Source organism: Panthera pardus, unplaced genomic scaffold (assembly GCF_024362965.1).
Source record: "Panthera pardus isolate Hobbes unplaced genomic scaffold, ASM2436296v1 HiC_scaffold_26, whole genome shotgun sequence".
Taxonomy (NCBI): domain Eukaryota; kingdom Metazoa; phylum Chordata; class Mammalia; order Carnivora; family Felidae; genus Panthera; species Panthera pardus.
Genome location: NW_026526832.1, coordinates 213,728 through 237,952, shown reverse-complemented (window position 1 = coordinate 237,952; position 24,225 = coordinate 213,728). Strand labels below are relative to the sequence as shown.

The window sequence follows — 24,225 nt, the reverse complement described above, 5'->3', positions numbered from 1 at the left end:
CCTAGAGTTGGGTAGAAGGAGACATCTGTATTCGTATATGTGAAGACTACAGAGAGAACCATGGTCAAACTGATGGTCTTTAAGTGCTCTGCATTGTGAGGGGTGATGTAGAATAGACCCTAATGCTTATTTGACCCACATTCTCATTCTATGGCCATTTATGCATTTGTATTTTAGTTTATTTTAATTAATGTGCATTTAAAGTAAAAATTGTGAGTGTAGAAAAACACATCATTTTCAACGTCTTTTGATAACATTTATCAAGTATGATATGTTTTGAACAGGCATTTGAGATGTGAGTTCTGAGTCTCAGCGGCTTACTAGTTCTTTTGCTCCTGGGGAGGTATAGGGTGTTTGGTACTGAGTAGGTGATACGGTGTCTTGTAGAGCAACAAAAGTAAACATGGCCACAGGAATGAGGGTACACAAACGCAAGTCAGGCATACCTTCCAGTTTACTGACATGCCGTCACCTGAGAGAATGGGTCATCCCAGAACCTTCCAATTCAGAGCAGCATTCTAATGGGGCAGAGGGGAGGCCCTGCTTGGTTCTGCTCTTTTCTGACAGCATAGTGATCTTGTTAGTGGGAAGAATGAAGACATCCAGTGTCGCCTGGTGGTGTCTTTTCCTGATCCCAAGACATTATTAAAATCATGGTATTGAATTCATTTTACAGTGTTTACAATTTTCCCCATAATAAAGTGCTTCGTGGTTAATGTTTCAGGCCAAAGAAGAGACAGGAGCGACAGCTTCTGTCATTTATGTTCCTCCTCCTTTTGCTGCTGCTGCCATCAATGAAGCTGTTGAGGCGGAAATGCCCTTGGTTGTGTGCATTACTGAAGGTATCCCACAGCAGGACATGGTGCGGGTCAAGCACAAACTGCTGCGTCAGGGAAAGACCAGGCTGATCGGGCCTAACTGCCCTGGAGTCATCAATGTAAGTGTAAAAACAAAAATAAGCCTGGATTTAGGCTTTCACAAGGCTAACTAGCTTTGAGTCAGTCCAAGTGTGTTTGTGTGTATGACTTATTAGTTACAGGTTGTTGTTTTCACTTTTCTGAAACTGTGATTTCCTTTCCTTCAGCCTGGAGAATGCAAAATTGGCATCATGCCTGGCCATATTCACAAGAAAGGAAGAGTTGGTGAGTAGGTTTCTTACAGATTAAAGAAAAAAAAGTTCTTTGCGCTAAGCTCAGAATTCACAAAGAGAATTTGTGCCTGGGCAAATCAAATTAATTTTAATTAATTTAACTGTCGTGGAATTTACCAGGGATTTTGTAGTGAATCAGTTCTCTCTCCTGAGTTGAATGAGTTTAAGAGTCAATAATAATTCTGCAGAATCAGTGAAGATATTTTTTGGAGTTTTTAGAGATTCTTTTCTTGGGCAGCATGCTATGGATTCTTTCATGTGCTTGTATGTATCACGACTTCATTTCATTTTACTACTAAGTGGTAGTCTATTGTGTGATTACACTACAGTTTGTAAATTGTCCTGTTGGTGCACATTTGGGCTGTTTCTAGGTCGAATCATGATGACTAAGGATAAAGTGATATTTGTGTGAATGTCAGTGAAGTAGTTTATAGGACTGGGTTAAAGGTCATGATTTTTCTTTGTTACTAAAATCCCTTAGACCTATCAGCCCTTCTGCCAGTAGGGTACTTAACCAAATGCTTGTATTAAGGAGGTTCTAGGGAGTTCCATAGTCTATCTGAGGTTTAGTGGGGACCTGATTCATGTCATCACTGGTGCTCTTGTAAATAGGTGAGCACTCTGTATACTCTTAAAGCTACTGCTAGAGACTGAAGTGAGCACGTAAGGAGTGTCCTGTGCCAAATTGCCTTTTTCATCACTATCCTGCTTTCTAAGATGCCTGCCTGTAAACCTAAAAACAGCCGCATGTGACATACTTTACCCCTCCATCCTTTAAAAATTTTTATTTTATTTTATTATTTCTTTTAATGTTTATGTATTTTTGAGACAGAAAGAGAGCACGAGTGGGGCAGGGGCAGAGAAAGAGGGACACACAGAATCTGAAGCAGGCTCCAGGCTCTGAGCTGTCAGCACAGAGCCCAACGTGGGCTCAAACTCTAAAACCATGAGATCACAACCCAAGCTGAAGTTAGATGCCCAACTGACTGAGCCATCCTGGTGCCCCCTAAAATTTTTATTTTAATTAAACTTTATATACTTATGTAATTGTAGATTCATTTTTTGGCCTTATTTTTAATTATTTGTTATTTTTAAAAATAAAATTTACTGTCAAATTGGCTAACATACAGTGTGTAAAGTGTGCTTTTGGTTTTTGGGGTAGATTCCCGTGGTTCATCGCTAACATACAACACCCAGTGCTCATCCCAACAAGTGCCTTCCTCAGTGCCCATCATCCATTTTCCCTTCTCCCCCACTCCCCCATTAACCCTCAGTTTGTTCTCTGTATTTAAGAGTCTCTTATGGTCTGCCTCCCTCCCTCTCTGTTTGTAACTTTTTTTCCCCCTTTCCTTCCCCCATGGTCTTCTGTTAAGTTCCTCAAGATCCACTTATGAGTAAAACATATGATATCTGTCTTTCTCTGACTGACTTATTTCACTCACCATAAAACCTTCCAGTTCCATCCATGTTGCTGCAAATGGCATGATTTCATTCTTTCTCATTGCCAAGTAGTATTCCATTTTATATATAAACTACATCTTCTTTATCCATTCATCAATTGATGGACATTTAGGCTCTTTCCATAATTTGACTATTGTTGAAAGTGCTGCTATAAACATTGGGGTACATGTGCCCCTGTGATTCAGCGCTCCTGTATCTTTTGGATAAATTCCTAGTAGTGCTGTTGCTGGGTCGTAGGGTAGTTGTATTTTTAATTTTTTGGAGGAGCCTCCACACTGTTTTCCAGAGCAGCTGCACCAGTTTGCATTCCTACCAACAGTGCAAGAGGGTTCCTGTTTCTCCACATCCTTGCCAGCATCTATAGTCTCCTGATTTGTTCATTTTAACCACTGACTGGCCTGAGGTGGTATCTCAGTGCGGTTTTGATTTGTATTTCCCTGATGATGAGTGATGTTGAGCATCTTTTCATGTGTTGGTTGGCTATCTGGATGTCTTCTTTGGAGAAGTGTCTATTCATGTCTTCTGCCCATTCTTCACTGGATTATTTAGTTTTCAGGTGTTGAGTTTGGTAAATTCTTTATAGATGTTGGATACTAACCCTTTATCTGATATGTCACTTGCAAATATCTTTTCCCATTACATCAGTTGCCTTTTAGTTTTGTGGATTGTTTCCTTTGCAGTGCAGAAGCTTTTTATCTTGATGAGGTCCCAGTAGTTCATTTTTGCTTTTAATTCCCTTGCCTTTGGAGACGTGTTGAGCAAGAAATTGCTGCGGCTGAGGTCAAACAGGTTGTTGCCTGCTTTCTCCTCTAGAGTTTTGATGGTTTCCTGACTCACATTTAGGTCTTTCATCCATTTTGAGTTTATTTTTGTGTATGGTGTAAGAAAGTGGTCTAGTTTCATTCTTCTGCATATTGCTGTCCAGTTCTCCCAGCACCATTTGCTAACGAGACTCTCTTTTTTCCATTGGATACTTTTCCCTGCTTTGTGAAAGATTAGTTGGCCATACATTTGTGGATCCAATTCTGGGTTTTCTATTCTATCCCATTGGTCTATGTGTCTGTTTTTGTGCCAGTACCATACTGTCTTGATGATTACAGCTTTGTAGTAGAGGCTAAAATCTGGGATTGTGATGCCTCCTGCTTTGGTTTTCTTTTTCAAGATTTCTTTGGCTGTTTGGGGTCTTTTGTAGTTCCATACAAATTTTAGGATTGTTTGTTCTAGCTTTGAGGAGAATGCCAGTGCAATTTTGATTGGGATTGCACTGAATGTGTAGATTGCTTTGGGTAGTATTGACATTTTAACAGCATTTATTCTTCCAATCCATGAGCACGGAATGTTTTTCTATTTCTTTATATCTTCTTCAGTTTCCTTCCTAAGCTGTCTATAGTTTTCAGCATACAGATCTTTTACATCTTTGGTTAGGTTTATTCTTAGGTATTTTATGGTTCTTGGTGCAATTGTAAATGGGATCCATTTCTTGATTTCTCTTTCTGTTGCTTCATTATTGGTGTATAGAAATGCAACCGATTTCTGTACATTGATTTTGTACCCTGCGACTTTGCTGAATTCATGTATCAGTTCTAGCTGCCTTTTGGTGGAGTCTTTTGGGTTTTCCATGTAGAGTATCATGTCGTCTGCAAAAAGTGAAAGTTTGACTTCTTCTTTGCCAATTTTGATGCCTTTTATTTATCATTTTGTTGTCTGATTGCTGATGCTAGAACTTCCAACACTATGTTAAAACAACAGTTGTGAGAGTGGACATCCCTGTTGTGTTCCTGATCTCAGCGGGAAAGCTCTCAGTTTTTCCCCATTGAGGATGATATTAGCTGTGGGCTTTTCATATATGGCTTTTATGATGTTTAGGTATGTTCCTTCTATCCTGACTTTCTTGAGGGTTTTTATTAAGAAAGGATGCTATATTTTGTCAAATGCTTTTCTGCATCTATTGACAAGATCATATGGTTCTTATCCCTTCTTTTACTAATGTGATGTATCACATTGATTGATTTGCAAATATTGAACCAGCCCTGCAACCCAGGAATGAATCCCACTTGATCATGGTGAATAATTCTTTTTATATGCTGTTGAATTTGATTTGCTGGTACCTTGTTGAGAATTTTTGCATCCATGTTCATCAGGGATATTGGTCTGTAATTTTCCTTTTTTTGTGGGGTCTCTGGTTTGGGAATCAAGGTAATAATGCTGGCTTCATAGAATGAGTCCAGAAGTTTTCCTTTCATTTCTATTTTTTGGAACAGCTTGAGAAGCATAGGTATTAACTCTGCTTTAAATGTCTGGTAGAATTGGGGTGCCTGGGTGGCTCAGTCAGTTGAGCATCCAACTTCGGCTTGGGTCATGATCTCACGGTTTGTGGTTCGAGCCCCATGGTTTGTGGTTCGAGCCCCACAGCTCAGAGCCTGGAGCCTGCTTTAGATTCTGTGTCTTCCTCTCTCTCTCTCTTTCGCTCTCTGCCCCACCCTTGCTTATGCTCTGCCCCTCAAGAATGAATAAATGTTAAAAAAAAAAAAAATTTAAATGTCTGGTGGAATTCCCCTGGGAAGCCATCTGGCCCAGGACTCTTATTTGTTGGGAGATTTTTGATAACTGATTCAATTTCTTCACTAGTTATGGGTCTGTTCAAATTTTCTATTTCTTCCCCTTTGAGTTTTGGTAGTGTGTGGGTGTCCAGGAATTTGTCCATTTCTTCCAGGTTGTCCAGTTTGTTGGCATATAATTTTTCATAGTATTCTCTGATAATTGCTTGAATTATTTTTATTTTTATTTTTTTAATGTTTATTTTTGAGAGAGAGAGAGAGAGAGAGAGAGAGAGAGAGATAGAGCATGAGCAGGGGAGGGGCAGAGAGAGAGGAAGACACAAACTCTGAAGTAGGCTCCAGGCTCTGGACTGTCAGCACAGAGCTCGATGCATGGCTTGAACTCACAAACTGCAAGATCATGACCTGAGCTGAAGTCAGACACTTAACCAACTGTACCATCCAGGGGCCCCTGATAATTGCTTGTATTTCTGAGGGATTGTTTGTGATAAATCCATTTTCATTGGTGATTTTATCATTTGGGTCCTCTCTCTTTTCAAGAAGTCTGGCTAGGGGTTTATCAATTTTATTTTTTCAGAAAATCAGTTCTTAGTTTCATTGATCTGTTCTACTGAGTTTTTTTGTATTCTAATTGTTTATTTCTGCTCTAATCTTTGTTATTTCTCTTCTTCTGCTGGCCTTGGGGTTTCTTTGTTGTTCTGCTTCTAGTTCCTTTAGGTGTACTGTTAGATTTTATATTTGGGTTTTTTCTTGTTTCTTGAGATAGGCCTGGATTGCAATGTATTTTCCTTAGGACTGTCTTTGCTGCATCCCAAAGGGTTTGAACTTTTGTGTTTTCATTTTCATTTGTTTCCATGTATTTTTTAATTTATTGTTTAATTGCCTGGTTGACCCATTTATTCTTTAGTAGGATGTTCTTTAACCTGCATGCATTTGGAGGTTTTCCAAACTTTTTCCTGTGGTTGATTTCAAGTTTCATAGCATTGTGATCTGAAAATGTACATGGTATGATCTCAATTCTTTTATATTTATCGAGGGCTGTTTTGTAACCCAGTATGTGATCTATCTTGGAGAATGTTCCATGTGCACTCGAGAAGAATGAGTATTCTACTGCTTTAGGATGAAAAGTTCTGAATATATCTGTCAAGTCCATCTGGTCCAGTGTATCATTCAGGGCCATTGTTTCTTTATTGACCCTCTGTCTAGATGATCTGTCCATTGTTGTAAGTGGAATATTAAAGTGCCCTGCATTTACCACATTCTTACCAATAAGATTGCTTACGTTTGTGATTGTTTTATATGTTTGGGTGCTGTCAAACTGGGGGCATAAACATTTATAATTGTTAGCTCTTCTTGATGTTTAGACCCTGCAATTATGATATAATGGCCTTCTTCATCTCTTGTTACAGTCTTTCATTTAAAATCTAGTTTGTCTGATATAAGTATAGCTACTCCAGCTTTCTTTTGACTTCCAGTAGCATGATAGATGGTTCTCTATCCCCTCACTTTCAATCTGAAGGTGTCCTCAGGTCTAAAATGGGTCTTTTGTAGACAGCAAGTAGGTGAGTCTTGTTTTTTTATCCATTCTGGTACCCCATGGCTTTTGATTCGAGCATTTAGTCCGTTTACATTCAGTGTTATTATTGAAAGATACGGGTTTTGAGTCATTGTGTTATCTGTAGGTCTCATGCTTGTAGAGATATCTCTGGTCCTTTGTAGACTTTGCAACATTCCACTCACAGAGTCCCCCTTAGGATCTCTTGTAGTATTGGTTTAGTGGTGATGAATTCCTTCAGTTTTTGTTTGTCTTGGAAAACCTTTATCTCTCCTTCTATTCTGAATGACAGGCTTGCTGGATAATGGATTCTTGGCTGCATATTTTTCCTATTCAACACATTGAAAATTTCCTGCCACTCCTTTCTGCCCTGCCAAGTTTCATTAGATAGGTCTGCTACTACCCCTATGTGTCTACCCTTGTAGGTTAAGGCCTGTTTGTCCCTAGCTGCTTTCAGAATTCTCTCTTTGTCTTTGTATTTTGCCAGTTTCACTATGATATGTCATGCAGAAGATCAATTCAAGTTATGTCTGAAGAGAGTGCTCTGTGCCTCCTGGATTTCAGTGTCTGTTTCCTTTCCCAGATTGGGGAAGTTCTCAGCTATGATTTGTTCAAGTACACCTTCTGCCCATTTCTCTCTGTCTTCTTCTTCTGGAACTCCTATGATACGGATATTATTATGTTTCATTGAATCACTTAGTTCTCTAATTCTCCCCTTGTGGTCCAGACTTTTTTTATCTTTCTTTTTCTCAGCTTTCTTTTTCCATAATTTTATCTTCTGTTTCACCTATTCTCCCCTCTGCCTCTTCAGTCCTCGCTGTCACTGCCTCTACTTTATTTTGCACCTCATTTACAGCATTTTTTAATTCATCATGACTGTTTTTTAGTTCCTTGATCTCTGCAGTGATAGATTCTCTGCTATCTTCTATACTTTTTTCAAGCCTAGCGATTAATCTTATGACTGTTATTCTAAATTCTTGTTCGGTTTTATTGTTTATATCTGTTTTGATCAGTTCTTTAGCTGTCATTTCTTCCTGGAATTTCTTCTGAGGAGAATTCTTCTATTTCATCATTTTGACTAGTTTTCTGTCTCCTATGTGTTTTAAAAGCTTGTTATGTGTCCTGCACCTGCGAGCACCACTATATTAAAGAGGTGTCATAGCTATCCAGGGCCTGGCCCTTGAGGAGGTGTTTTTTGGAGTGTGTTACTTGCTCTCTGTTGTTGTGACTCTGGTTGTTTTATCTCCCTACCTGTAGTGATGTTTTGAACCCTCCACCAAGTGTGCTTTGACTTGTTTGTTGAAGTAGCCCTTTAACAGTATCCTGGGGTAACACAAGCCCACGAAGATGAGTGCGTTCAGTGCACTACATTCAGTGCAAAAAACCAAAACCCGCAGAGCTGTTCTGGCTCCGAATGTGTGGCGTTCTGCTGTGAGGCAATGTGCTGCGATGCACGCGGTCATTGTTTCTCTGTAGGCTATGGAGGCGTCATAGTAGGGGGACTGAGGGGTGCAAGGGATCACTCCCTCCCACTTCACCTCCCAGAAACACGGGGACTCCAGAAACTTTTTGCACCAAAGACGTCTTCGCCCCACCATCACTCTGAAACACTGTCACCTAATAGTCGCATTTCTTCCATTGGCTATTATTTATCCTGTTTTGCTCCCCTTATCCCTCATGGGGCAGGTGCTCTCTGGGAGCAGTTACTGAAGTCCTTTATAAGTCCCTGCCTGGTCTAAAGGGCTGCCTTCCTTCAACGTTTGGGGTAAGGGGCCTATAATTGTAAATTCACATGTAGTACCATAGGTCCCTGAGGATCTGTCTGCTTTTTTTCCCTGGTCTATTTTCGCTCTATCATTCAAATTGGGTAATTTCCATTTCATGGATTCTTTCCTCTCTCCCCTCCTTTATGCCATTGAACTCATCCACTGAGCTTTTAGCTTTGGTTGTTTTATTTTTCACTTCTGAAATTTACATTTGGGTTCTCTTTATATCTTCTATTTTTTTGCTGAGACTTCAAATTTTTTTTTTTTTTTTGGTAAGGGCTTTCTGTTTTCTCATTTGGTTTCAAGCATGTTCATAATTGTTTGTTTAAAGCATTTTTAGCATGCCTTCTTTAAATCCTTGTTAGATAATTCTTCATCTTGGTGTTAGCATCTGTTGATTCTCTTTTCATTCAGTTTGAGATCTCCCTAGTTCTTAATATTCTGAATGATTTTTGATTGAACTGTGGATAATTTGTGTATTATGTTATGAGACTCTGGGTCTTCTTTGAACCTCGTATTGACACTGCTTCAGCAGAGATTGTTGGGGGAGGCGTCTCATTACTACCAGGCAGATGTAGAAGTCCAAGTTCCCTACTTGCTTCCATTGATACTGGAGTGGGTGGGCTCTTCCTTACTGGGGATGACGGTTCTGCTCCCCTACTTGGTCCCTACTGACATTCACTGGGGATGGCCTTGTTATCGTTGGGTGATGGTGAAAGCCCTGACTCTCCACAGTGCCTTCTCTGAGACCAGAGAAGAGCCTCAGTACTGCTGGATGAAGATAGACATGCAGGCTCCCCACATGGTTTCCACCCACATGGTGGGGGTGGGGCTCATTATCAGCTGGCACACATGAATGTTCTGACCGCCTACTTGGCTTTCTCTTTCACCAACCTGGAAGGTATGTTGGGTGCCTCACTGCAGCCTCCTAAATGCGGAAGTCTAGGATTCCCTTTTGGCCCTTTGCTCATATGAGTGAGGGTGGAGGCACAGTTTTTTCCTGCAGTGTTTGGTTGGTATGGTATAGTTATTTCCTCAGAGTTTTCTGTTTTCTTAGGCTGTCCTTGACTGTTTTGCTAGAGAGAGCAAGCTTTGGGGGAAGATGCTTTTTTCTATACCCTTATGTGTTTCTGGAATATTGTCTGCTTTAGCTCCATATCTAGGATGTATGAGGCAAAAGAAAACCCAGGGAGCTCACCAGTGTATCATTTCTTGAGTCTCAAAGTCCCTAGTCACCTTGCCTTTTTCGTCTCTTAGAGATTTCTTGTATTTGTTTTCTATATAATGCCCAGGGATTTTACTTAACAGGAAGAACAGAGGAAAGTACTTCTACTCAGAAGCAGAAGTATCCTTGTGATAGGTATTTTTAAGTGATAGCCTCTTTTACTATATATACTGTAAGGATCATAGGAGTAATCTACCCTAAAAAGATGACTTTTGTTACCGTCTGTGTATGCATTTTGCATTTATGTAATTTACATATCATTTCTATAATCAGTTGAAAGCCCCTTAGAAAAATGATAACATCCTGGTGTTACTATGAGTATATAGCGATGATAACACAGAACTTTGCTTAAGAATGTAAATATGCTGTACTAAAGTTGAAGTAGCTCGTGGTTATGGTTTTTGTCTCAGTCTGACAAGAATTCTACTTGCCCTGATAGGGGGATCATATTGTTAGAAGAGTCTCTCAGTTCTTAAGAAGTGCTCCAAGGCAGAAGTTTAAAGAAAGCAAATCATGGACATGCTGGAAGTATTCACCACCCCGTAATCCATCCTCTGTTTTTAGCCCATACAAAGTTTTGTGTTTTATTTAAAAAAAATTTTATATAATATATTCTGACAACTGAAGTTACTCAGTTATTCTCAACCTGTTATATATAGGGATTCACCTATTATATACAGATTGTGGCATGAAAGAAATTATCTTCCCTGTAGCTCAGCCATGCATGGTGAACTACAGTAGAGAGGACATCTAGGTACCCCCACCCTCGTCCCCACATGTACGCACCTTGTCCACATGAGAACTTAGGCACTTTCTCATGGGCCCATGGTATGAAGGGAATTAGGTAAGATAGACTTGAACTCAGAGGGATCTTGGCCTTATTCCCTAGTTATCTTTATATCGATTTGAGGGGTACCTGAGTGGCTCAGTCAGTTAAGCGTCCGACTTTGGCTTGGGTCATGATCTCATGGTTTGTGAGTTCAAACCCCACATCAGGCTCTGTGCTGACAGCTTGGAGCCTGGAGCCTGCTTTGGATTCTGTGTCTCCCTCTCTCTGCCCCTCCCCTGCCCACGCTGTCTGTCTCTGTCTGTCTCTCTCTCTCTCTCTCTCTCTCTCTCTCTCAATAAATAAACATTAAAAAGTTTTCTATATTGATTTTTTAAAGTCTATATATTATTTGAAAATTAGTAGAAAAATAATTGTGGGAAAGATATATAGCATTCCTAAATGTGACTAATGCTGGTTTGCAGGCTGAAATTTTTAGTGGCTTAATAGTTTGGGTATGTATAAATCTAACCGGTTATTTTCTGCCACTCTAAGCAGGATTGTACTTAGCAAGTTCATATTGATACTACCCCTTTCATACAGATTCTTAGAGCAGGTAATGCAGTCTTTCCTACACTGCTTTGTTGATGTAAAATAATCCTAACTAATGGTGTAGTCTCCCCATGGTCTAACTTTTAAAACTTCCCTGCTTTAATTTAAACCTTTTCTTATTTCATCATTTGAAGGTATTGTTGATTTGGATGGCAAATTGTGGAATGGGTTTTTTTATATACTTATATTTGTAATATGATAGTCTGTCATATGAACATAACCTAATGTTTTTAAATTCTCTTCCTTTAAGGTATTGTATCCAGATCTGGGACCCTGACTTATGAAGCGGTTCACCAAACAACACAAGTTGGACTGGGGCAGTCTTTGTGCGTTGGTGAGAGATTTTTCATAAAATCATTTTACTGTAACACAGTGTCTTCACTGAAAGAGTAGAGTACTAATTATTATTTTGATTTTTTTGTAAGAAGTTTTGATAACCATTTCATTAAAAAGATGGTGTGATCTTAAATTTAATTTGCCAAAGTGTGAAGCACCACCATATATTTTCAAGATTCATGGTCCAAGGTTTGACTTTCATGTTGAGGAACAAGCATCGTGGGACATTTAGCTCTGGAAGAGGCTTGGTGCCTGAAAACACCACTTACTTGACTTGCTGTGAAGAAATGGTTCTTCGTTAGGACTTTTGTTACCGTAATTATAATTTTGTTGCCATTGTAAACTGTTATTTATGCTTCACAGTTAGGGAATTCTTTGCTGTTTGTTGTCTTATTCTTTTTTTTTTTTATTTTTTTTTAATTTTTTTAACGTTTATTTATTTTTGAGACAGAGAGAGAGAGCATGAACAGGGGAGGGGCAGAGAGAGAGGGAGACACAGAATCTGAAACAGGCTCCAGGCTCTGAGCTGTCAGCACAGAGCCCGACGCGGGGCTCGAACCCACAGACTGTGAGATCATGACCTGAGCCAAAGTCGGACGCTCAACCGACTGAGCCACCCAGGCGCCCCTGTTGTCTTATTCTTAAGGCAACCTTCTGAGGCACCTCTGAGCTGAAAAGTTGTACTGTTATAGCTCTATTGGTGAGAAAATCTATGTTGAGGATGATTGAGCTCCCAGAACCTCTTTTTTATCTCATTATACTGCCTACCTCTTTTAAAAGTAACAAGGTTTTACATTTTAAAATCATTTTAGTATTTGTTGCCAAAGCCAGGCAGTTTTCTCATTTTTATAAATATTTCTTCAAATTTTTAGAATAACTTTTAAAAGCCTTTCAAGGGGCGTCTGGGTGGCTCAGTCAGCTAAGCATCTGACTCTTGATTTCAACTCAGGTTGTGATCTCATGATTCATGAGATCAAGCCCCACGTAGGGCCCTGTGCTGACAGCGCAGGAGCCTGCTTGGGATTGTCTCCCTCTCTCTCTGTCAAAATAAATAAAATTTAAAAAATAAAAGCCTTTCAAAAATAGCTTTTTATAATAAATTATACAATATAGCCCTGGAGCATTATTAGGATTGAGAGCCATAAAATCACTATTGGAAACCTTAATTGAGCTTCTCTGTGTACAAAGCACAATCTTAGCCACAAAGTGATGGAGAATAAGAACAGGTTTGAAACAGAGTTGCCAAAGTCATGTTCTCCAATGTCTGTTTTTGATTTGTAAAATGCTAATAATAATAATGCCCATTTCACAGAGAGGTTAGAAGAATTAGGAAATGGCAGGTCTAACGTGTGCTGAGGCACAGTCCTTGACACACATTTGGCACTCAAATGCAACTTCTCTTCAGAGGTGCATTGAAAAGTAGGAAATCAATCCTGCTTTCAGTAAGTTTACAATGTAAAAAATTTTTAAAGTGTCAGCCAATCTGTTGGGAACATTTACTTTAATCCTATCCAAGTAGTTATCTTTAAATGCTTGTGCTGTAGTCATTACCCTGGATCTAAGGGAAGAGGGGTCAGTGCACCCCCAACTCTGTCCCTCACTGGGACTTGTGTCTTGAAACTTGTATGCAGTTTCTCTGCAGTGTGCCTCATCTAATAGTTACTTTGTGCAAAGAAATTTGTAAAAGGTTTAATCAGAGAAGAGACATTCTTTTGTCTTCTGTAGCTTGCAGCACAAACACACATTTTCTTAAAATGCTTGAAAGAGTTATTTGGGAAAAATTTTTTGGGAGGGAAGAAGCTTGATAAAGGAGCTAAAACAAAAAGAAGGTAGTCTTTGTGAGTATCAAAAGGCAACCACCATTTAGCATTCATGTAATATTAGAAACAAATAAATGTAGCGCTTTGTGATTGTTTTTAATGTTCAATGCAAGAGTGATGATACATTTTAAAACAGTGGTGAGAGGGGTAAGCAAAATAAGAAATGAGTTGAAACAACATTTCTAAGCCTAATTTTTGTGGTTCGTCCTTAAATTTTCTGCTGGTGTTGATATTCTTCAACTTTTTCAGGCATTGGAGGTGATCCTTTTAATGGCACAGATTTTATTGACTGCCTTGAAATCTTTCTGAATGATCCAGCCACAGAAGGCATCATATTGATTGGTGAAATTGGCGGTAACGCAGAAGAAAATGCTGCAGAATTTTTGAAACAACATAATTCAGTAAGCTTGGGTTTGGGTTTGGAAAAATATAGCTCCCTGCACATAGTAGACACTTCCTGAGCTAGTCGCTGCTGCACTGCTGTCGAATCTTACTTTCCCAACTTTGCTTTTGCAGAGGTTGCTAACGGCCTCCATTCATCCTCCGTCTCTATCCTCTTGGTTTTTCTCCTGGTTCTTCTCATCTTAATTTTCCCCTGGATTTACTTTCTGTGCCTGTTCCTTAAGTGCGAATGACTAGTGTGTATAAACATCATACTTCATGCAGTTTCCAAGGCAGAAGCCTCAAAAGCATCTTTTACTTCCCTCTCATCACCTGTTTCCACCAGTTATTACCAAGATCTGGCCTCAGTAATACGCTGAGATTCAGAGCATCGTCTGTTATTGCTCCCTTTGCTCTGGTTTCAGCTGACATCTTACCTCATCTGCACCGTGTCTGCAGTTTCTTCCTGATAATCTCTACTTCTGTTCCTCAGCCAGCACTCCCTCCCCTTCTCTCCTGGGCCATCCTGCTCACGGCCACCCAATTATCTGCCCTTCGGAAACGCAGACACCGGAGCCTCATGCCCCTGGTTTTATTGAACCATTACAGTTTCCCATTCCGTATCGGATGAAGTGTGGACTTAGCATATTATTCCAGTCCCTACACACCTCCCTAACCCTCTTCTCCAGCTCCGTGTCCCATCTGACATGCCAGTTGTTTTCATTCCCGCTTGCCTTCACCTGTTCCCTCTGCAAGGCATGCTTAATATCCGATTCTCACTCTGGTCTATGTCAGGGACAACAGGGAGTGGCATGTTGGTGCCCAGCCCAGTCCCCTCGCCCATGAGGCACCAGTAAGTGGTGGATAAGGAGAGAATAAATAGATTGTTAGGAGTTTGGGGTAAAATGTTACTAGAGTGTCTCGAATTCAGATAAGTTGTAAAGTTTCAAATTTAAGGAAAAACTGACTTCTCTTTAGGAAAGAGGTTAATATGACATTATTACCATGTTCAAGTGAATTTTGGAATGTATTTAGACCCAGCTCTGAATCTCTTGAATAGCTTAGAATTTAGTGTGAAAAGCTAAGCATATACATTTTACTTCATTTCGTGTATGTTTTCTTATTCCTGGCTAGTCCTTATGGGGCTAATTTTTATTAAGGACCTACTGTGTTCAGGACTCTAGGTTGAACAGGTGACATAAAACACTTAGCACAGTACCTGGCACAGAGTGAACCATGTTATCTGCTGCCACCATTACTGTTTTTAGTATTATCATCATCATTACAATGATAGTAGTTATTGGTAAAAGTGGTGTTGTTTAATCTTGACCCTCTGAGTAAGATGTTTTTGTCCTTTTATGAGTAAGGAACCTGACACAGGAAGGTTAATAACTTGCCAGTGGTAGGTGTACAACAAATGAGCTAAGGGCGGGATTCACCCCCCAGGTCTGCCTGACGTGTTCATGATCCCATGGAGGGATCAGGAATTGGATTGCAGGGATTAAGGGCAAGGGTCAGCACCCCGGGCCTCTGATCAGACTACACTGACCTCATCCTGACTGGTCTTTCTGTTTTGGGGCTTTCACATTTCTCATTATTTCTGTATCCTATTTGCAGACTGTACTTCCTCATAGTCTTTTTAATTGTATTTTTCTCTTCTTAAAACATTTCAAGTGACTCTTCTTTGTTTATAGGGTAGACTATAAACTTGTCTGACATTCTAGGTTCATCAAAATCTTGTTTCTTTCTAGTGCAGTATTCTCACTCTGTGAGTATGGGGACAGAGGGATCAAGTAGAAATTAGTGCCACTCAGCGGTGCCTCGGTGATTCAGTCACTTAAGCGTCCGACTTCAGCTCGGGTCATGATCTCATGGTTCGTGAGTTCGAGCCCCACGTCGGGCTCTGTGCTGACAGCTCGGAGCCTGGAGCCTGCTTCAGATTCTGTGTCTCCCTCTCTCTCTGCCCCTCCCCTGCTGCTGACGCTATCTCTCTTTGTCTTTGAAAAATGAATAAACCTTAAAAAAAAATTTAAAAAGAAATCAGTGCCACTCAAATATGAGATGCTCATATAACTGCAGAGCCCACATGTGAATGAATAATTGACCTGTAGACTCTTTTCTTTTTAATTCTGTACTATAGTAGATGCTGGCCATACAGAGCTAAGTGAGAACATAGTTCCTGCATTCAGGGAATATATAGTTTGGGAAGGGAACACATGGGAAGTCAGTCACAGCCACTGTACTTAGTGTAACAGTGGAGACTTGTTAAGGGCACAGCAGGGTCCCTGAATGGAAGATGATCAACCATGAGGGCATTTGTGGAGACTGTGGGAGGAAGAGTCAGAAAGGCTCATGGGAGAAGAGAAGACTTGAGCCAGGTCTCAGAAGTTAAGTAGAAGTTTGCCAGGTGTCCAAGGAGCGGGGAGAGCATTCTCGGCAGCGGAACAGAGGCCGAGCAGCCTGGAATTGCTGCACGGTGAAGAGCAGGAGGAGCGGTGGGAGACGAGGCCGGAGTAATAAGCAGGGTCAGACCACACAGGCACTGGCGTGCTGGCACCTTAGCACAAGAAGCAACCTTTCTAGTAATCGTTCACTGCCTCGTACTCACAGTTAAAAAACAAAACACAACTGACTTCATTTAAGAATGTCCTTGATGAAGCAGTGGAGATTATTAATTTTGTTAAATCCTGACCCATAAGGCAGTATTTTGTGATGAAGTGGGAGGTAAAGCAGCTTTCCAGTTGAGTTGTGAGCTGAACTAGCTGCTTTTTTCACGGAACACCAGTTTTACGCTCCAGAATGCCTGGCAGACACGCAGGTATGTGGACTGGGGTGTTTGGCAGAACTTTTCTCAAAAATGAACAAAGTGAACCTGCCATGTCAAGGAAAACAATTTGTAGTATTTGTTGACAGTGATAAAATTTGAGCTTTCAAGTGAATATTCATAGTTTGGAAAAGTCACTTCTGCCACCGTGAACTGGATGACTTCCTCCTACTAAAGACTTTTCTAATGAGATTGATAATGATGAATATGGTTTGTTGATACTGAATGATGAAATAGATCAGCATCCGGTAAATGTACATAACTCAGTGAGCCTATGCTTTTCATCTGACCAGTGAATCTTACAAAGTCATTATAGGTAAAAGATCCATTCAAAGTGTAAGACAGATCAATGGATTTTAAAGTAACAAAGGACAGAAAGTTCATTGCTATGGTTTTGGATTCCAGCATTGCAACTAACCTTTAAGAAATTACCACTTGAAGAGGTTTGTGTAATATCAAAGAAGAATATCCACAATTATCTGACAGGCTATTAAAATTCTTCCCCTTTTCCAACCATGTATGTATGTGAGCTCAGATTTTCTTTTACTTCAGCCAAAATAACATATTATGATAAATTGAATGTGAAAGCAGATATCAGAATCCATTTGCCTTTTATTAAATTTGACATTCAAGAATTGCAAAAATGTAAAATAATGCCACACTTCTGAGGAGAATGTTTTTTAAGATTGTTTTCAAGTTTTTATTTTTATTTTTATTTTTTTATTTTTATTTTATTTTATTTTATTTTATTTTATTTTGTTAATTTACATCCAGTTAGTTAGCATATAGTGCAACAGTGATTTCAGGAGTAGATTCCTTAATGCCCCTTACCCGTTTAGCCCATCCCCCCTCCCACAACCCTTCCAGGAACCCTCTGTTTGTTCTCCATATTTAAGAGTTTCTTATGTTTGTCCACCTCCCTGTTTTTGTATTATTTTTGCTTCCCTTCCCTTCCCTTGTGTTCATCTGATCTGTGTCTTAAAGTACTCTTTTGAGTGAAGTCATATGATATTTGTCTTTCTCTGACTAATTTCACTTAGCATAATACCCTCTAGTTTCATCCACATACTTGCAAATGGCAAGATTTCATTCTGTTGATTGCCAAGTAATATTCCATTGTATGTATATATACCACATCTTCTTTATCCATTCATCCATCAATGGACATTTGGGCTCTTTCCATATTTTGGCTATTGTTGATAGTGCTGCTATAAACATCGGGTGCAGGTGCCCCTTCAAAACAGCATACTTGTATCCCTTGGATAAATACCTAGTAGTACAATTGCTGGGTCATAGGGTAGTTCTATTTTTAATTTTTGGGGGAACCTTTATACTGTTTTCCAGAGTGGCTGCACCAGCTTGCATTCCCCCAGCAGTGCAAAAGGGATCCTCTTTCTCCACATACTCGCCAACATCTGTTGTTGCCTGAGTTGTTAATGTTAGCCATTCTACATTGACAGGTGTGAGGTGGTATCTCATTGTGGTTTTGATTTGTATTTCCCTGATGATGAGTGAAGTTGAGTATTTTTTCATGTGTCGGTTGGCCACCTGGATGTCTTCTCTGGAGAAGTATCTATTCATGTCTTTTGCCCATTTCTTCACTGGATTATTTGATTTTTGGGTGTTGAGTTTGATAAGTTCTTTATAGATTTTGGATACTAACCCTTTATCTGATATGTCGTTTGCAAATATCTTCTCCCATTCCATTGGTTGCCTTTTGGTTTTGCTGATTGTTTCCTTCGCTGTGCAGAAGCTTTTTATTTTGATGAGGTCCCAATAGTTCATTTTTGCTTTTGTTTCCCTTGCCTCTGGAGACGTGTTGAGTAAGAAGTTGCTGCGGCCAAGATCAAAGAGGTTGTTGCCTGCTTTCTCCTCAAGGATTTTGATGGCTTCCTGTCTTACATTGAGGTCTTTCATCCATTTTGAGTTTATTTTTGTGTATGGTGTAAGAAAGTGTTCCAGGTTCATTTTTCTGCATGTCGCTGTCCAGTTTTCCCTGCATCATTTGCTGAAGAGGCTGTCTTTATTCCATTGGATATTCTTTCCTGCTTTGTCAAAGATCAGTTGGCCATATGTTTGTGGGTTCATTTCTGGGTTCTCTATTCTGTTCCATTGATCTGAGTGTCTGTTTTTGTGCCAGTACCATACTGTTTTGACGATTACAGCTTTGTAATACAGCTTGAAGTCTGTAAGTTTTTATTTTTAAATGATATTTATGTAATTTCTTAGTTTTAATTTGAAATACAGGAAATATCAGATATAATTTACATAAACAAAAGTTTTTTGGGATTGTCAATTTTTGTGAGTGTAAGTGGTTCTAAGACCAAATGATTTGTGAACTCCTGGCCTGGGGGAAGGTGATCGTGCCTGAAGGAAGGCACTCAGATTCCACTGAGTTCAGGTTCAGCCTTTTACAGGCCTGTCTGGCTACCTTATTGCATCTGGACTCCTATTATGAACAGGATATTTTCATTCACTGTGAAATTTTACCATATATTAAAAAAATTTTTTTTGGTATCTCTTAACTGATTGATAATATTTTATGTTATTTCTTTAACTGTATTATAAGTCAAGAGAATTCCTGTGTAGATTTTTATTTTTAACCTCAGAATCTAGTATGGTGTTCTTTATGTATCTAGAGGTTGCATAGTAGAATGAATTTTTATTAAATAAAACTAGTCCTGATCTTCCTTAGACTTCGTAGAACTGCAGAGGACAAAGGGCCCTTGGCCGGCATTCTCGTTTAGCTGTTTCATTTCATAGATGAGGAATCAGAGGTTTACAGAGCTGATGTGTCTTGTCCACAGTCAACCAGCTTTAGTCAATAGGAAATTGAGTCTGGTGACTTCTCGTCCTGCATCTTTTCCAATCTACCTTCCACTTCATCTTTTTTTTTTTTCTAGCAAACTTATTATGGGTAAACTAATAATGAATTAAGGTACAAAATCAGGTTGAAATAAAACAACCTGATCTAGTGTCTTAATTCATTATCACAAATTGCATAACTTCTATTTTTTTTTTTAGTGTACTTTTATTTTTCAAATGAAAGAATCTTATATGTATTTGTAAAATAGCTTGTGGACAGCCAAGTTGAAGTTTAATACCTAAACAGACAAAACATTTACTCAGGATTCTCTTCCTGAGATTGTGTGAAAAGTCATGCCATCTCAGAGGAGAATGCAGGGGCTGCAATTACAGCTTAATGTTTGTACTGCTTCTCTTAGTGAGGATGGCTGGGCCCTGCCCAAGCCATTTGCCATTTACTTTCAGATTCAGGAATTTGAAGTCCAGTTTTGGTCAACTTCTTCACTACAGTGTTTAAAATATCACTTTCCAGGGTCCCAAGGCCAAGCCTGTGGTGTCCTTCATTGCTGGTTTAACTGCTCCTCCTGGCAGGAGAATGGGTCATGCAGGGGCGATTATTGCTGGAGGAAAAGGTGGAGCCAAAGAGAAGATCTCTGCCCTTCAGAGTGCGGGAGTTGTGGTCAGCATGTCTCCTGCACAGCTGGGAACCACCATCTACAAGGTGAGCCATGACAGTGACCTGAGGTCTCTGAAGTTACAGGCCTTCTAGCACGCGGCCACACTCACTGGGTGCCCAGAAACTGTGGCCCTTTCCCCTGGGTCTTATCTGTTGCTTTCTTTCTGGTGTACAACTCAACAGGCACCAACGGCTCTGTTAAGGCCCCAGTGTCCTAATTAGGCATGACCGGGAAAGACATTCTGATTTTAAAACATTTAACTTCTTTAAACATTGCAATTTGTTCTTTTGTGAGGGGCAAACTATGATATACAAGAAAGTATTTCAGATTCCATAAGTGCCATGAATTCCATTTGGGGGTAGTACAGGGCATTGCCTTGCATTTCTTTTTTTTCATTGAGGGCCTTTGGGATATGGCTACCCTGATCTCATAGGTTTCTGTTTCTAGGGAGAGGGGTTGAAGGCTTAGTGACAAGATACGAAAACTGGATGAAGAGGGAGTTGATGGGGAGCAGGGAAGGGAGATCAAAAGACGAGGTGGGGGTTTCCAGATCTTGAGCATCTGGCTCTGGCTGTGTTGGGATGCCATTGTTTGCAGGTTGGAGGAGTACCTCTTAACCATATGCTTTGCTTTATCGTTTTAAATAGCATCTTGGTTTCAGATGTTCTAAATGATTTGTTATCTTCCATAATCTCTTTGCAATGAGTTTTAGCCTCTTTAAGTGATCATTTAAGTCTCTCTTTCTCTTTATTTTTATGATGGTTATAGCCTGGACAAAAAAGCAAAGCAAAAACCAAACATTTTAAACGTGTTGAGAACAGGCAGCAATTGTATTCCCAGGAGGGAACCATGTTTTGTCTCAGTGTTTTCTGCCCTTGTCTTAGGGGTAATTAAATGGACTCCTTGTTTTGTTGAATCTTTGTGTTATCCTGTCTTTTGAAATAAGACACTGTGTGCTACAGTTCTGGGTGGTTAGTGAGTGTGTGAAGATGAAGTTTATTTAAAAGGGGGAAAAGCAAATGCTTACATTCACTTTTGAGACTTGCATTACTATTTTTCTCCAGTAGGTGGCAGCAGGCAACCACACATTGGTTTTATTCTAATTATTACAGTCTAGAGGAATGTGATTTTCTGTATTGTTTCCTTTTCAGATATTTCTGAGGTGCACTTGACATTCTGTTCAAACCTTAACTGAATCTGCATTTAGTCTCTTTCTCAGAGAAACGAAGCAAACCTGTTTCCATTGCCTTATTAAAAAGGCCAGTGTGGTTCATGTATGGCATTAAAGGTTTGCATAAGTAGTTGAGTTTGTCAACTCTTAATAATAATACTGCAGTAGAAAAATAAGTACAGTTCAAAGCTGCTCAGCCTCTGTGTTTGGGAGACATAAAGTTGAGCGTCTGCATCTAGTTTAGTGAAATTCAAGCTGACACAGCCTAATTTGAAAGCTGTTACATTGTGTTCAAGCACCTTCATCCTGCTACATTTCACTTCTGTAATTTTTGGTTGTTCAAAGGATTCTAAAGATAAGAGGTTTCAGAATCACTTTGACCATGAATGTGATTTGAATCTTAAATCTTTTTATCCCTTCTCTCTTCTGTGTCTCTCTGTTTCTGAAGGAGTTTGAAAAGAGGAAGATGCTATGAAAGGAGAACCAAGAAGTTGCCTAAACCTATGGAATGAATCATTATGGAAATATGAACCCGTGGCTGTTTGCGTCTGTTGTCCCGATTGTCAACCTGTGCGCCTATCGCTGGTCTGGCTGTACAGCAGAAAGCCAGAGCAAGGTTCAGAACGTCCTAGATTGAGAGGTTTCCATCGCATCGTATAGCAGACAGCCAATAAAGCTACCATTTGATTTGAATATGGTTTTGAAGCTTTTTATTGTTCCGATGAGGTGGGTGGGGAGGGTGAGAGAAGGGGAGGTGTGTGTGTTGGGGGGGGATATTGTGTGTTAACAGATTCTGTGGAGAACACTGTAACCAACTTTTGAGAGAATGAGGCTGTAAAAATTTCAGTACGGCATTTGTCTAATTATCTTAGACCCAGAGTAACTTTAGTTCTCTTTTGAATCCTAGTTTTCTCATGTATATATATAGTACTACTATCTTTCAGGATAGTTTTGAGAACTAGAGCATATAAAAAGGCAACTTGTTGTCAGTGCCATTATCATCATCATCATCATCATCATCAGGATTACAGGCAGAAGCCCATCTTTGTTTCGCTTGAGAGGTGGAAGGTCTTCAATAATGCTGTGTTTTCCTGTGGTTCTGCAGAGGACTCTCCCCTTCCCCATCCAGAGCCTACTTCCCTTTGCTTGCGAATTAAGACGTCTGCTGCAAGGAACCAGGACAGTGGGTAGCCATCCTATACTTTTGTTTAAAGGGGAGCTTGTTAACAAGGAGCAATTCCAGTGGATATTCTCAAATTGTGTAACTGCCCTGAAGGAAAACAAGAGCTGCAAAAATAATATTAGGGAGGAGCCCCTGAAGAAAGACTGTGGGGAGGCCTTCCTGCGGAGGGGCTAAGAGTTGGGACCTGGAGGCTGAGAAGGTACCAGCCACGCAACAGGCCTAGCGCCCGGGAGAGGGGAAGAGCTCACCTTGAGGAGGTGAAGGGACACTGGTCTTTGGGGGCAGTGAGCCCTGGGAGGAGCTGGAGAAGATTTTGGGGGTGCTGGGGAGACAGAGGTGCTTCTGGCACTCCCATGACTGTGCCCAGGCTGCTGAGGGCACAAAGAGCAGGATTTTTTTTTTAAATCTCAATACCCAGGGTTCATTGTCTTGCCACTTCGAAGAATGAAGAGGTGGACACAAAATGAACAGCGGGCAAAGGTTTTCAGAGTATAAGATTAGAAAGTAAGAACAGTATGGAAGCTCTCTTTAGAGAGAGAGGGCATTCGAAAGTGAATCCCCGCAGACTGTAGGCAAGGGTCCTTGTTTTATAAGGTTCTGGTTGGCACCCCCCTCCCCTTCTCCCTTGTTCCTTCTCAGGTTCTGCCCTCATTGGCTGGACAACTCTAGGTGCTGGGTTGTCTATTCCTGATTGACTCGATTCCATCGTGTGAGGAGTCAGACTATGGTCATACTCATACCGTCCCTCATATAACATAAGTTTCGTGGTTTGCTTTTTTTAGTTAGGTATCTTGATTGTCAAATTCCTGAGGGGAACCTGAGGGGGAGTAGGTGGTATCTGTTAACGTTCTTAAGAGGAAACTTACACCTGAGGGGGTTTGCTGTGGTCAAATGCTCCCAGCATTGTTCCAAAATATGTGTTTTCCCCCCTGCCAGGGACCTCAAGTCCTAATCTTTCCCTCTATTTTATCCTATTTTTCCCTGTCATAGATGCAGGAGAGCAGTCAGCAGTTTATTGCATTAATGCCGCTGAGGGATGATGGTTTCTTGGACCAGAATGGTGGCAGGAGAGGGAGAGGAGGGTGGCTGTTCAGGTTGGAGAGATCTGTCAGGAATGAACTGGACTGTACCCGGTAAGTCATCGGACTTAGGGGGTAAGGATGAGAGGTGAGACAGCGCGTCAGTTTCCAGCTTGAGCAGCGAGACAGCTTGGGCCCTGGCTTGATAGAAAAGGAGGAAACTCAAGATGGAGTGTTGAACTTGAGCTTTCCTCCCTGTGACAATGCTAAGGAAGCCACGGCAAATGGAAGTCTGGGCACCCTGGTTTGTCTCTGTGCACGAGTCACAGAAGCCACAGGCATGATTAGAGCATCTAGGGAGAGGGAAGAAAAGGCCTGGGCCGTCCAATCTCTGAGCATTGCTATGCCATCTGGAGGTCAGACACCGAGACGGAGCTCGAACCTACCAGCTACGCCAAGAACGGTACAGCCTGCCTTCTAGAGGGCATGGCTATGAACTGGAGGTCTTTTTGATGCTGAGTCCTCCTATTCAGAGTTCAGAGTAGCATCTCTATGATCATCCCATGAAACAGTCCTTCATTTCACACATCTTTGTGAGAATTTGGTGCCAGATTTCCTTTGGAAACTGTGGAGAGCAAATGCCAACTATGACATAGAAGGGGACACCAAGGAGGGCTTTATGATCCCAAACTGTACTTTTGAGAGGAACAGAAACATTTTCTGTGGAGTATGAGGATTGACCAGGCTTTGCCTCTTTTTTCAAAGTGGCATTCATCTTAAATGTTATATATTTGAATTGCAAGGCCTAGGCTGGAAGTAGGGAGGTGAGGGAGCAAGGCCTTGTGGGGAATTTGGAAAATAGTGGAAATCAGTACTGATATAACAGAAAGCAGATGGGACTACTTTTTTTTTGTTT

At 40.4% G+C, this 24,225-nt stretch overlaps 1 protein-coding gene across 3 annotated transcripts in view; it reads left to right on the top strand.

Annotated features, from left to right (window-relative positions):
* SUCLG1 (succinate-CoA ligase GDP/ADP-forming subunit alpha) overlaps positions 1-21,800 on the top strand; it is a 42,097-nt gene extending 20,297 nt beyond the window's left edge. For all 3 annotated transcript variants that reach the window (XM_019443169.2, XM_019443179.2, XM_019443163.2), the window contains 6 exons: positions 725-937; positions 1,085-1,142; positions 11,344-11,427; positions 13,499-13,650; positions 19,792-19,980; positions 21,556-21,800. In XM_019443169.2, the coding sequence (XP_019298714.1) occupies positions 725-937; positions 1,085-1,142; positions 11,344-11,427; positions 13,499-13,650; positions 19,792-19,980; positions 21,556-21,582 (723 nt within the window). In that variant the 3' untranslated portion in view covers positions 21,583-21,800. The remainder of the gene's footprint in view (positions 1-724; positions 938-1,084; positions 1,143-11,343; positions 11,428-13,498; positions 13,651-19,791; positions 19,981-21,555) is intronic.
* Positions 21,801-24,225: the final 2,425 nt, after the last annotated feature.